The following is a 13,453-nucleotide window of genomic DNA, read 5'->3' as shown; positions in this document are numbered from 1 at the left end:
AAGTGTTCAAAAGCCACATGGGGCTGGTAGATACCCTAAGAGGCAGCACAGGTTTAGACCTACCAGGAGAGCTAGGCAGTGCCTGATGCTGAGGAGTTCTTACCCATCTGAATTTTCTTTTACTCGGAGTTGTGGGTTGAATTGTCTCCTCCAAAAAATATGTTAAAGTCCTAACCCAAGTATCTTAGAATGTGACCTTATTTGGAAAGAGAGTCCTTATAGATGCCATTCGTTTTTAAAGTTCATACTAGAAATAGGGTGGGTTCTTAATCCCATAAGGTGTCCTTATAAAAGAGGAGACAAAGATACCGAGAGACAATGCCATATGATGACAGGCAAGTGTAGAGTGATGCAGCTGTGGGCCAAGGATTGATGGTCACCACCAGAAGCTGCAAACATGCAAGGAAGGATTCTATGCAGAGTCTCACAGGGAGCATGGCCCTGCTAACACCTTGATTTCAGACTTCCAGCCTCCACTACTGTGAGTGAATGCATTTCTGTTGTAGATCCCCCAGCTTGTGCTATTTTGTCCCAGCAGCCCTAAGAAATATATCTAGTAATCTCCCCACTCATCTTGATTCTTAAAAGGACTTCTTGGATCTCAGTGCTGGGACTGGGATAGAAGCTGGCATTGAAGCTGACAGAATGGAAGGTTTAATAAGGGTGTTAGGGCAAGGGCTAAGATTATGCTCCAGGGGAAGGAACCAAAGCACCCTGAAGCAATGTGTGACACTCATGTGACCAGCATAACTCCCGGATCAACACAAATGCCTTGTTAGAGAAAGCCCCAGAGTGGCTCCATTCTAGTCTTTGTTCCAGATCCACCTAAGACAGCTTTCCCTAATAACACCCACACTGGTCTTGTCCCAATTATTGGTTACCCCGTGCTCACTTTATTTAGCATGGCAATTTGTAAACACCTGACTCATATGTGCCAGTTTTGCATAACAGGCACAACACCTAAAGGACAGGGGAGCTGCTGCTTTTTACTGGTTTTGTGGTTTTTTTTTTGCAGTGCCAAGCCCAGCCAAACTGGACAAAGGGGTGTTGCATGGTTATCAATACAGATGACTATTATGATCTGAATGGTCAGCAAGTGCAAGGATTCTGCATTTCTATGGCAATCTCAGGCTTAGAGAACGTATTGAGGGTCAGGTACTCAAAGGCACCAGCCTGAAGCATCTCCCTGACTAAACTGCCTTCTCAGAACTAGGGTTCTTCTGTTGCTGCTTCTCTCAGGGGAGTCACATATATACAAATATCTGCAAATGGATCCATTATTGGTTAAATGATTTGGGATAGAGGGTTGCAGTGATCAGCCTAGATGGTAAATGAGTCATGAGAACACACATTAGGTGGCAGACAACCATCAATTCAGGGTGGGCTTCCTTCCTTCCTTTCTTCCTACTTGGCGTTCTTTCTCTATTCTCCCTAGCAGCCCTTTAAAAATGCATAAGCATTTAGCACAAACATCATTACCTGGTTTACTTCCAGAGACACCCGATGGCTTCTTGATTTCCGACTTTAGCTTAGATGCCAGAATAAATCTCCTAAACCACTCCTCTTTTTCTCGGCCAGTTCTCCCAAAGAGATAGAGTATCTGATCTCGCTGGCTAGATCTTGTTCCCTCTTGAGGGCGGGGTGGCTTCTTAGGGTCCTCGCTTCCCTCAGCTGATGGCTTCTCTTCTGAAGTCTCCTTATCAGTCTGAGCTTTAGACATAAAGTCATCTTGTGGACCAAGCTCAATACAAATAGGGTACTTTTTATTCCAGATTCGCTTTCGAGCCAAAGTTTTAGGTACAAGATAAATCTACAGAGAAATAAAAATGATTTATATACGAAAGATTGGCTACACTATGCATTAATATTATGCATAGCACAAGTGCAAACTTTATAATCATTCCAGAAATTAGACGTTTAATAATTTTGCAAGAGTAATAAATATCCATAATTCTCAGGTGGCAGTAGCACAACAGTAATGTTTAGCTGCTCATCATCAACCACGTTTGGCTATCAACTGAGTTTAATGACCACGGGCCAAACTTAAGCTGGAAGAAGAAAAAAGAAAATAGTTAAAATCTAGACGGGAAGCTCAAGTCAATTTTGAGTATCAACCTCAAGTTAAGAATATACTGATATAAAATCTATTTTAAGTACTTCTCTCACTTTGGAGAAATCTAAATATCATTCAGATGAGCTGTAAGAATAGAGAAACGATAGCTTTGTGGAAGAAGTGCTTTTACATTTCTCACAAAAATGAAAGTATAATCAAAATGTAGTTATTTTGCATATTTTTAATTTTCACATTTACAAGGTCTTCAATAGGTAAGTACCCTAGAATCACCACACACAGCCACACCACTTTTTGTTTGACTGAAATAATTAGCTTATAAGTCAGAATTCTGAGTGCACACTACTCTTGTTCCTCAAGTTGTAGTCTGTGGACCAGCAGCCTGAGTATCATCTGGGAGCACATAAAAATGCAGGCCCTTGGCCCTATCCACAGTGGCTGAATCAGAATCTGCATTGAACAAGATGCTCAGGTGATGTGCATAAACAATGAAGTGTGAGAGGGACTGTCCTAAGGTATACTGATACTTCAATGACGACAAGCCTTTTTGGGGAATAAACAAATGCAGTTAAGCATCCAAGATACCATATGCTTTTCATTCATCTAAGCCATCCTTCCAAAATTGCTCAGGCTCACCTTGCTGTCTGAGAGGTCATAGATTTTCTGGCTGATGTAGGTGACCTCTGGCTTGGTTTCATTGTAGCTGGCTCTCCTGGATATATTTTTATTGGGCTTTGAAAGTCTTAAGGTTCCACCCTCAAGTCGAACAAAGACTGAATGTGTCAAAGTCGCATGGTAGGTTTCAGGATCATAGCTGTAAATCTCATTCATCCATCCCTGATGAAGAAAAACTTCCATTAGTAAAATCAGAATAAACACAAACTGATTTAGCATGAAATAATGAACATTGTGGTATTTGGGACACTGAAACCAAACTTGCCCATGATGCAGATATCAGCTCACTGATGACTACAAGTTGCAAAGAGAAGTGCTTAGCTGGGAAAATAATTGGGACCAAGGAGGTTTCTGATAACCAAAAATCTGGATTTGGAGGAAAATCGGCAATGTTCATTACCCTAAATAAAAGTTTCTTTCTTTTTTTAAAGCTCATAAGCACATCAGGAAACACAAAAGATTTGTTCATGTGACTGAGCAAGCCTCTCTCTCTGCGTGACCTCCTTTGGGGTGATTAATCCCACCCAGTCTGCCCTTCTTAATTAGCCAAACACATGCTCTTCCCAGCCCACCTGCAATCTTTGAAATTTCAGATCACATTAATTCATGTTACCACGGGACTCAGAGAACACCTACCTCTCCACTTCTATCTCACTACAACATGTACCTCATTGAAACGATACAGTAAAGCAGATGATTGAGAATTAGGCATTAAATAAATCATGAATAAAAAATATATCAAAATTCAAAGATACATAGTAACTTAAATGGGTAAAATTGTGCTCCAGGTCCCCATGCCAAAATGGACATAAATGATTTTTGTTACATACATTTATTTTTTAAAAGAGCAAATATACTGAAATGTACAGACAAAAAATACATACACAAAAGCCTAACACATTATACACTGTGTTAAAGCTAATCTCATGGCTGTCATCATCACTCATCACCAAACACTTCTCCTGCCTCAAATACTTTTACAGGTTTGAGTAGCCCAGATCTCACAAAAAAAGTTATCTAAGGAGTTTTGATATCTTCCTACTCTCCCCAACTTTTCAAAAATATATGTCTTTGTAACGAGCAGAGAGGTGCTAAAGATCACTACATGTGAGTTGAGATTGTCATTCTTTTCAAGCAATAGCCATTTCCATGCTAAGTATTTGAATCTCACACTAAAGTCTTGAATTGAAAGCCTGTGAGAGAGAACTCCTTAGATTTTTTTTTTGTGTGTATGTGTGAGACGGAGTCCCACTCTGTTGCTGCCTAGGCTGGAGTGCAGTGGCATGATCCTGGCTCACTGCAACCTCCGTCCCCTGGGTTCAAGCGATTCTTCTGCCTCAGAATCCCGAGTAACTAGGATTACAGGCACTTGCCACTGCCCCCGGCTAATTTTTTTTGTATTTTTAGTAAGATAAGGTTTCACCATCTTGGCCAGGCTGGTCTTGAACTACTGACCTCGTGATCCACCCCACTTGGCCTCCCAAAGTGCTGGGATTATAGGCGTTAGCCACTGCACCTGGCCTCCTCAGAATTCTTTTATTCATTCATCCTTTTATCAAAACATGCATTGAATCTATGTGCGAAGTAATGGGTCAGGAGTTAGGACAAAGATTTTTTTTTAAAAAACAGGATTCTTGATCCCAGGGTGCCTCCAAAAGAGTAGAGAATTAGGTCTTCATTCCTCCATCCTATTAACCCACTGGAGTAATCATAATAGAGAAAAGTTGTCACAAAAAGAGTACCTGAGTATGAAGTGGAAAGAAAAATGAACAAACATTCTCTGTCATGGGAAAAGAGTGTGAAACTTAAGAGTCAATTATATGGATTTATATACCTCAGTGGATGTTTTGGCCCAAGCTGGGAGGATCTCTCCCTCCTCCCAGTGAATCACAGGAAGGGAGCAGCAACTGTTCAACAATATTGAGTGAGCAGGCAGAGGCCACAGGAAGAGGTGTTTGTGAAGAAACAGCAACCATCACAGCAATGAAGAGAAAAAGGTGACAATTACAGATCACGGTAGGGCCTGAAGTGGACTGTATTGTCAGAGCATCTGTTTGGGTGGGTGCTTTTTGCTAAATGTAGAACTAAGTACTTTCTTTGGCTCACAATTTTTTGACTTTTTCTTTAGTCTCTTCTTATAGCAAATTACATTCATTGACTTTCAAATGTTGAACCAGTCTTGCATTCTCAAGATTAAGAATGTATGAGTCATGATATGCTGAAATTGAGCTGTATCAGCTCACAAGAACTGATTCTACACATCTCTTCCCAACGCCATGTTCAGTGACTTCGTGTTGGTAGCCTGCAAGTGGCAATGGTGGGAGTTTTTATATCATGGAAATCAGAGAATGGTACAAATCAAGATTTTCTTTTTTCTGGAGAGCCAGTATACCAGCATAACACTTTGCTGATACTTTGTTCACTTGTCCCTCTAAGTTCATGAGGGAAAATAGTCTATAGTTTTCTTGCAATGTTTTTTGGAATTAATGAGCCTCAGAAAATGCAGGTAAGTGCATTTGGGAAGTGTTCCCTCTTCTCTAATTTCTGGAAGTTTGTGTAGAATTAATAATATTTCTTCCTTAAAGGTTTGGTAGCATTTGCCAATGAAGCCATCTGGGCCTAGAGTTTTGCTTGCAGAAAGATTCCAAACTATGAATTCAATTTCTTTACTTGCCATTGGGCTTTTTAGGTTATCTATTTCTTTTTAAGTGAGCTTTGGTTTGTATCGTTCAAAGAGTTTATCTATTTTATCTATGTTGTCCAATTGCTGGGCACAATATTGTTTGCAGTATTTCCCTATAATCCTGTGAATATCTGTAGTGTCTGTGGTGATGTCCCCTCTTTCAGTCCTGACACTGGTAATTTGTGCTTCTCTAAAATCTTTCTTTTGTATATGTATGTATGTATTTATCTATCTACTATTTATTTGAGACAGGGTCTTGCTCTGTCACTGTGGCTGGAACGCAGTGGCATAATCATAACTTACTGTAACCTTGAACTCCTGGGCTCAATTGATCCTCCCACCTCAGACTCCCAAGTAGCAAAGGCTACAGGTATGTGCCACTACACCAAGCTAATTTTTTAAAAAAATTTTTTTGTAGAAATGGAGTCTTGCTATGTTACCCAGGCTGGTCTTGGTCTCAAGCAATTCTCCCACCTTGGCCTCCCGAAGTGCTGAGATTACATGCATTAACCACCACGACCAACCTCTAACAAGCTTTTAATGCTATTAATTTCCCTCTAGACACTGCATTACCTGCAACTTCTGATATGTTGTATTTTCAGTTTCCTTCAGTTAAAAATATTTTCTAATTTCCCTTATGACTTTAACTTTGGACCCACGGGCTGTTTAGAAGTATTCTGTTGAATTTCCAAATATTTGAGAAATTTTCAGATATCTTTCTTATTGGTTTTTAGTGCAATTTCATAATAGTCAGAGAACATGCTTTGTGCAATTCCAATTATTTTAAACTTATTATATGGTCTATCTTGGTTCCACGTGCACTTGAAAAAATGCATTCTGTTGTTGAAAGGGGTTTTCTATAAATCTATTTATTTGTCTTTTTAAGCACAATCATTGTCACTAAAGATCCCCTGACATAGAATACACAGCTTTCTTCTTGTCCAATTTGGTTGCTGAAAATACTGTCTTACATACATAAAAGGTTTAACTATGGCTAAAGTTCTAAAGGCAACTAGATTAATAAAGAACTTGAAGCAGATATAATAATTTTTCAAGGCCAGGTTGTTTGTGCTTGCAGAGCTACTAAAATCAAGAAGAATCCATGAAGGGAAGGAAGTTGGAGCTGAGGAGAACGATATTAGATTAAAACAACCACTTGCTATCAGTGTCCTTTATGAGCAGTTTGGCCATACAGCCCCTGCATGCAATTGCTCTTTTTGAATCATTTCACCCTGAGTATATGTCTGCTAGCTAGAGAATACAGATTAGATGTGATACTGCTTTCGTCCATCCTAATACCTAAGCAGAAATGTTCAACATTTATTTAATGACTGTTTTTGAATTATGATAATCACAATTTGATATAAGATAGACATTACTGCAATAAATCCCCAGATAAACTATTTTTTGTTATTTCCAGGTATATAGAATTAAAGATACATGTAAAAAATGTAAAAAAGCCACTAGAATTAACATGATACTGGGACCAAAAGAGAAAAAAAGGATTAACATGATACTGGAATTCTGGACAAAAATCTCTGCATTATGTTTATCAACCACTCACAGCCAGACTGGAAGGGCTAAAGGAGAAAAAACAAAAGACAAGTATTATATTATGTAAAACTGTTCTCCAAGAAAAGGACAGTCTCTGAGAAATAGAGTAATGTAAGCTGTGGAGATGTTTCCCATTTGAAACTCCTGGGATTGTACAGGTTAATTATCTGATTTATGAATAAGAGAAACTTAGAGATAAAAGTTGTTTCTTTCCAACTGCTTTTATTTTGTCTTTCCTAGGTCAGAAAATGCAGAATTGTCTAGGGAGGTGCTATCCAATGGAAATATTAATATAACGTGAGCCATCAATGTGAGTCATGAAAATATGTAATTTTATTTTTTTAAGATGGAGTCTCACTCTGTTGCCCAGGCTAGAGTGCAGTGGTGCCACCTCAGCTCACTGCAACCTCTACCTCCCAGGTTCAGGCGATTCTCCTGCCTCAGTCTTCTAGTAGCTTAGATTACAGGTGTGTGCCACCACATCCACCTAATTTTTGTATTTTCAGTAGAGATGGGGTTTCACCATGTGGGCCAGGCTGATATCAAGCTCCTGACCTCAAGTGATCCACTCACCTTGGCCTCCCAAAGTGCTGGGATTATCAGGCATTAGCCACCGCACCTGGCCAAAAATATGTAATTTTAAATGGTCTAGGAGCCACATTAAAAAAGAAAAAGCAGGTATAATTAATTTTAACAACATTTTAATTCATATCAAAATTAAGATTTCAACATGTAATCAATATTAAAAATTATTACTGGTATTTTACATTCGGTTTCATACTAAGTCTTCAGAAGCCAGTGTGTACTTTACACTTAGAACAAGTCTCGGTTTGAACTAGCTACACTTCAAGGGCTCAACAGCCACACAGGGCTCATGATTACTGTATTAGAGACTGTGCAGGGCCAGTTCTTCGGTTCAAGCTTTTTAGCCCTAGACCCTTGGCTCAACTATGAATAGAATGGGCAAATACTAGAATTTTGGACAATATCCAATTACGCTAAAGACCACTGGTCAAAACACATGCACTAAAACCAACTCACCTACCTTGGCAGAAGTGCTGAGAATCTGACAGACCTGGCTTCCCAATCATGCCTGCACCACTTACCACCTGCCAAGGTAGGTGATAAGTAAGGGCTCAGCACCTCAAACTGTCTGACCTGAGAACAGATGAGTTGATGTAGTTGTATCTCAACACACATGTGTCCCTTTCTCTTCTTGTACGTGTTTCCAACACACACGGGCTTAGTGATAAGAGGCATTCACTCAATACATGGCAGTTTTCCGCTATTTTATTAGATGCTTTACATAATTAAATGAAAGAGAATAATCTAAGTAATCAGCTAATGAAATCATCTATTGTAGAAACCCAGCAGCTTGAGCTACCACTTGGCTGAAAAGCAGCCACTCCAGAGTTCTTGCTGGCTGCAGCCTGTCTGCTCACACATAGCCACAGTTCTGAATGAGTATGCAATTACCTTCTTTGCTGACAGCTGACAGATAAAGGTCATCCTCTACCACTTGCCAAATTCAGGAATCCCAGAACAACCTGATCCAGAGGAATGTGAGGGAGAAAAGAGAGTTTCAAGTCCTACCTACACACTTCAAAAGCACAAAACCTAACCTGCTGCACTACAGGAGGCAGAGGTGAGAAGCAAAAAGTAGGTGGGCATAGAAAATCTAGGAGATGCTTTTTTTTTTTTTTTAATTATTATTAGTTTTTAAAGATGGGGTTTCACCATGTTGGCCAGGCTGGTCTCGAATTCCTGACCTCAAGTGATCCGTTCACCTTAGCCTCCCAGAGTGCTGGGATTACAGGCATGAGCCACCACGCCTGGCAGGAGATGCTTTCTTTCCCTTGGGAAAGCCTAGAGGGGCCCCAAATTCCTTTATTCCACTTGGGCCTGGCTTGGCCCTTCTTCTCCCTACCCCCATCTTTTCAGAATCACCAGCTGCTGTGGTTTCTTCTTCCCTTTTACCTTCAAATTTCCTCCTTCCTGAACTACCAAGTTCTTATCTTTGTGTTAAAGATCTATCAGAGGCTAACTAAAGTCCACAGCTGCCAAAAAACAAATAAACACAACACACAAATCAGGATTTGAATTACACATTTATTATCAACAATCATTTGTTAGCCTAAATGAGACCTTACACTGATCATATTCAATTACACAAAAGATGGCTGGTCAAAACAGAGGCAGTGAAACCAACTCACCTACCTTAGCAGAAGTGCTGAGAATCTAACAGACCTGGGTTCCAGTCATGCCTGCACCACTTACCACCTGCCAAGGTAGGTGATGCTTATCCCTCAGACACTTGTTTTGTTCACCTGTAAAAGGGTCAAGGTGGCATACTGCCCAGTTTCATGCCTCCCTAGCCCACACAACTCACTCTATGCTCAAGCCATAATTATTTTTCTCCTTACAGTAGTTTATTAAGGTACAACTTTATAGTTTATAAAGAAATCTTAAGCATATGATTTTTAAACACTAACATTACTACTAATAATAGCTGACATTTAAGCTCATCTTATGACCGAGGTACCCCAGGCACATTATCTCTTGTATTTCTGCCAATTCCCTACAATTTTACAGGTAAGAAAAGTGATGAGAGAAGGGATGTGATTTGCCTCCCAACATCTAGAGAGTCGCAAATCGGACTCAAACCAAGTGTTCCTGAGTCCAAGGTGTGGGATCCTATCTCAGCTCCACAGCACAGCCCCACCTGCAGGACATGGCAAAGATGATATTTCTCCTAGGAAGCCTCCCTCCTCATCTAGGCTCAGTTCTCTGGTACTCTTCCATCACTGTATCTGTTAACTGTCTGGTTTACTAAACTGAGTTATAAACTTCACAAGAGCAGGGATCACCATGTCTGCCAATCACATTTGTAACAAATGTTTGTTGACTGAATACATGAGGGAAGCCTAATTCAGAGGTGGCTGTGAAGATTAAATGAAATCTATGAAAAGCAGGAGTAAGCAGGAAGGCTGGTGAGCCCCTCACAGCCTGTAAGTACAGTGCTAGCTGCATGAGACGAACAAGCAAAGGAACAAGCTGATGCCCTAATGAGTGCAAGGAGCTGCAGAGATTACTTACGGTTCTAGAAAAGAAAAACCAAGGTAAAAATGCACAAAATAGCACAGAACAAGAAAATAACCCTAGAAACCAAAGATCTTCAGGACAGAAATTGGATGAGCTAAGTCTTATCTGGAGCAGAGAGGGATACTGTGACTGTAGCCCATGTTTCCTGCCTCCTATCTAAGGCTCTTCCCAGAACATTATAGGCTTTGATAGGAAATCTTCAGAGGGTCATGGGAGTTGCTACTTGACCCCATTGTCAGGAGCCAGGTTGCAGACTGGCCTTAGGGAGGCTCAGGGCAAGAGGCTGAGGCACAACTCTCCTCTAAGCCTCCCTAATTCTGCCCCCTCACAACACTATTGACCTGAAACCAGGTTGCTCTTGCAGAAAGCAATTTCCCAGTGCAAATCTAATCACCTTTCGTTACCATTAATCAGCCATTTCCCCCACCCAGGATTTGACCAAGTACCTGGATGAAGCTACAAATGAAATTTCCAGATTTCAACAGTCAATTGTCAAATCTTGAGAGCAGCACAGCAACTGCAAGGTCTTCACCCTGTTCCCCATATAGTGCCCAACTATCCACTGCTCAGCTGTTCTAAAATTCTTAGCCCTGAATTTCTTACCAAGTATTTATTCCACCTTATTTTGTTATGAGACATGGGAATGGGTATAAAGAGATACAGCATATAGTTAGTAACACTCCATCTCAACAGCTCAACCAAAAACACTCAGAGATGCTCTCAACCCACACTAAAGCGACTCAGACAAACTTTGTTTCTTTCTGAAGCTGGAGCTGTTAAAATGGACACAGTGCACCCCGCTGGGGACAATGACCCAGTCAGCCAGGCTGCAGCTGTCTGGCCCACAGATTGGTTCTGTGATGGCATTTGTAAAAGGTCAGGGGTTTCTCTCAGTTCTCTGCTGGATTTAGAAGCCACGTATGGCTGAAAGTACAAAACCACAATCTATAAAGGAGCCCATTTAATATTTTAAAAGATTAAAAGCTATAATTAACCTTTTGCAAAATAATAAAGTCTGGAAGAACTACTACTATGCTTTCAGTTACAGTGCCAATCAGGAGTTCAAGGCTAATGTTCTATTGCTCAACTTGATGCTGAGCTGACCAGAGGAAAAAAAGTGCCAGCCCTATAGCCCAAGGAAGTGATGAGAATTTATCTTCAGGTGCCATGTGCCTGGCTGACAGTAACAATGAAGCATGTGTTCACCCTGCTGACATGTGGCTGTGCTGGCATTGCAGTCCACCTGTCATTCAGATCCCTGTATCATTCCTTCATCTCTATCAGGGAAGGAGCAAATCCTTTACACAAGAACAGAGCCAGGACCCGAGGCCGCTCCTGCTGAAAATCATCTCTGAAGCATATAAAAAGGTGATTATTCTCTGACTCCAAAACTGAAACATAAGCAGGATTTTGTCTTTCCCAGGCCTAAACCTTTTTTGATGTATTAATAGTTTAGAACAGGCGTCATCAACATCATAAACACAGCATCATAGATCATGGAGTTTGAGAACATGGCAGGGGCGGGACAGTCTATTAAAGTTTACAGGTCCTGAGATACAAATTTGATTTTACCTATGAAAGACAAGCAGACCCACAGACATCCAGAATTCACACTATGAATGATAGCCTAAAGTAGAGAGTCAACGTTCAAAATAAATGCTGCTCAAAGACACTATAAAGAATATTTTATTTAAAAAAAAAAAAAAAAAAGGCCTTTAGGGGAGGGAAGCACCATCAATACAGTCCACATCCTCCAACTGCCTGCCTCAAGGTCACCTTCCCAGCAGTGACACTAGAAGCACTGGAGTCGGTGCTACAGCCACAGCTCTATCCCCTTCTCCTCTCCTCCAGTGCAGCATCTCCCAAACTCAGGTGGCCACAGAACATTTTTAAAATTATAATGCACTGGCAGACAGCAATAGAGTAGTAGATAACGTGGTAAAGGTAAAATTATCTCAGATGAATTACTGAAATGAGTTACGTTAATACATGATAAACGTTAAATCATATTAACAAGGGTTAAAATTGTAAGATAAATACATCAGCAAGCAAATTAGTAGCCTCTGTCACTTTTCAGGTCACACATTCTATCAAACAACTTTTTGGGTATGTACAAATACATATCTTTATAAATTATACACATGTTCTAATATATACAGCTTTTATAAAAAGTACAGAATAGAAATAAAAGGCAGGCCGAGAGCGGTAGCTCACGCCGGTAATCCCAGCACTTTGGGAGGCTGAGGCAGGCGGATCACGAGTTCAGGAGATCGAAACCATCCTGGCCAACATGGTGAAAACTTGTCTTTACTAAAATACAAAAAATTAGCCAGGCATGGTGGCGCGCACCTGTAGTTCCAGCTACTTGGGAGGCTGAGGCAAGAGAATTGCTTGAACCTGGGAGGTGGAGGTTGCAGTGAGCTGAGATCACACCACTGCACTCCAACCTGGTGACAGAGCAAGGCTCTGTCTCAGAAATAAATAAATAAAGAGCAAAAGATGAAATAATTATCCTTTTGATAATTTTTAGTTTTTCCAGTATGATAGCTTTGTACTGTCTTCAGCTGACACCTTAAGGCACAATACATACACTCAAGGTGAGGATCACTGTTGATGATAATGAGTATAAATCTGTATTTCAGAGTCTTACAGATAATTTCTAAGGTTTTTGGCCAAAAGTTAATATATGGTCATCTGTATGTTAAATATCAGCAAGGCTTACAGTATTTACTTTCTTAGCTAGAAAGACCAAAGATTGATACAGACAGAAACTTATTTTCTTCTTGACTAGGGTCTTCTGCAATCCATGAGAACACCACTGAAAGAAGCAACAGAATGAAAGCAATGAGTTAACAACCACGGCCTGGGCACCCACAAAATGCATGCTCATGCCCTAGAATCATCTTGCTAGCAAACTCATCTTTGGAGTACAGCAAACCTCTTCTTAATCGCTACTTATTGTACAATAATGACAATAAGAGTCTTCGATGTTTTTGGTACTTATAGAGTTCAGGAGGCGTTTTCAGGATGCTATAAACTGTACTTATATATAGGTAGACCAGAATTAAAATTCAGCCATGCCATAAGTTAATGAATTGAGTGAAAAACTGGCAAAATGTTAATAATTGTTGAAAGTGGGTGTCAGGCACATGGGGGTTACTATTGCCTCTACTTTTGTCTGTGTTTAATATTTTCTACAATAAAAAGTTTAAAAATGAAAATTCAAAAAAAGTCATTTGGGGACTACCTGACATCCTTAACCATATTGTTCCTATGGAATTCAGGAAGCATGTTCCACACAGCTGCCTCTCCAACCAACTTCAACACATGGGGTACCTTCTAGTAAGTGATGGCCACCTGCATCAAAA

General features: G+C 40.3%; 1 protein-coding gene across 4 annotated transcripts in view; it reads right to left on the bottom strand.

Annotated features, from left to right (window-relative positions):
* TEX2 (testis expressed 2) overlaps positions 1-13,453 on the bottom strand; it is a 117,466-nt gene that overhangs the window by 47,917 nt on the left and 56,096 nt on the right. For all 4 annotated transcript variants that reach the window (XM_032241981.1, XM_032241982.1, XM_032241983.1 and 1 more), the window contains exons 3-4: positions 2,708-2,908; positions 1,480-1,810 (exon numbers count right to left, since the gene is read on the bottom strand). In XM_032241981.1, coding sequence (XP_032097872.1) covers positions 1,480-1,810; positions 2,708-2,908 — 532 coding nt within the window. The remainder of the gene's footprint in view (positions 1-1,479; positions 1,811-2,707; positions 2,909-13,453) is intronic.

This window comes from Sapajus apella, unplaced genomic scaffold, assembly GCF_009761245.1.
Source record: "Sapajus apella isolate SASKATOON/1434 unplaced genomic scaffold, GSC_monkey_1.0 scaffold48, whole genome shotgun sequence".
NCBI lineage: Eukaryota > Metazoa > Chordata > Mammalia > Primates > Cebidae > Sapajus > Sapajus apella.
This window is presented reverse-complemented; position numbering and strand designations above follow the sequence as displayed.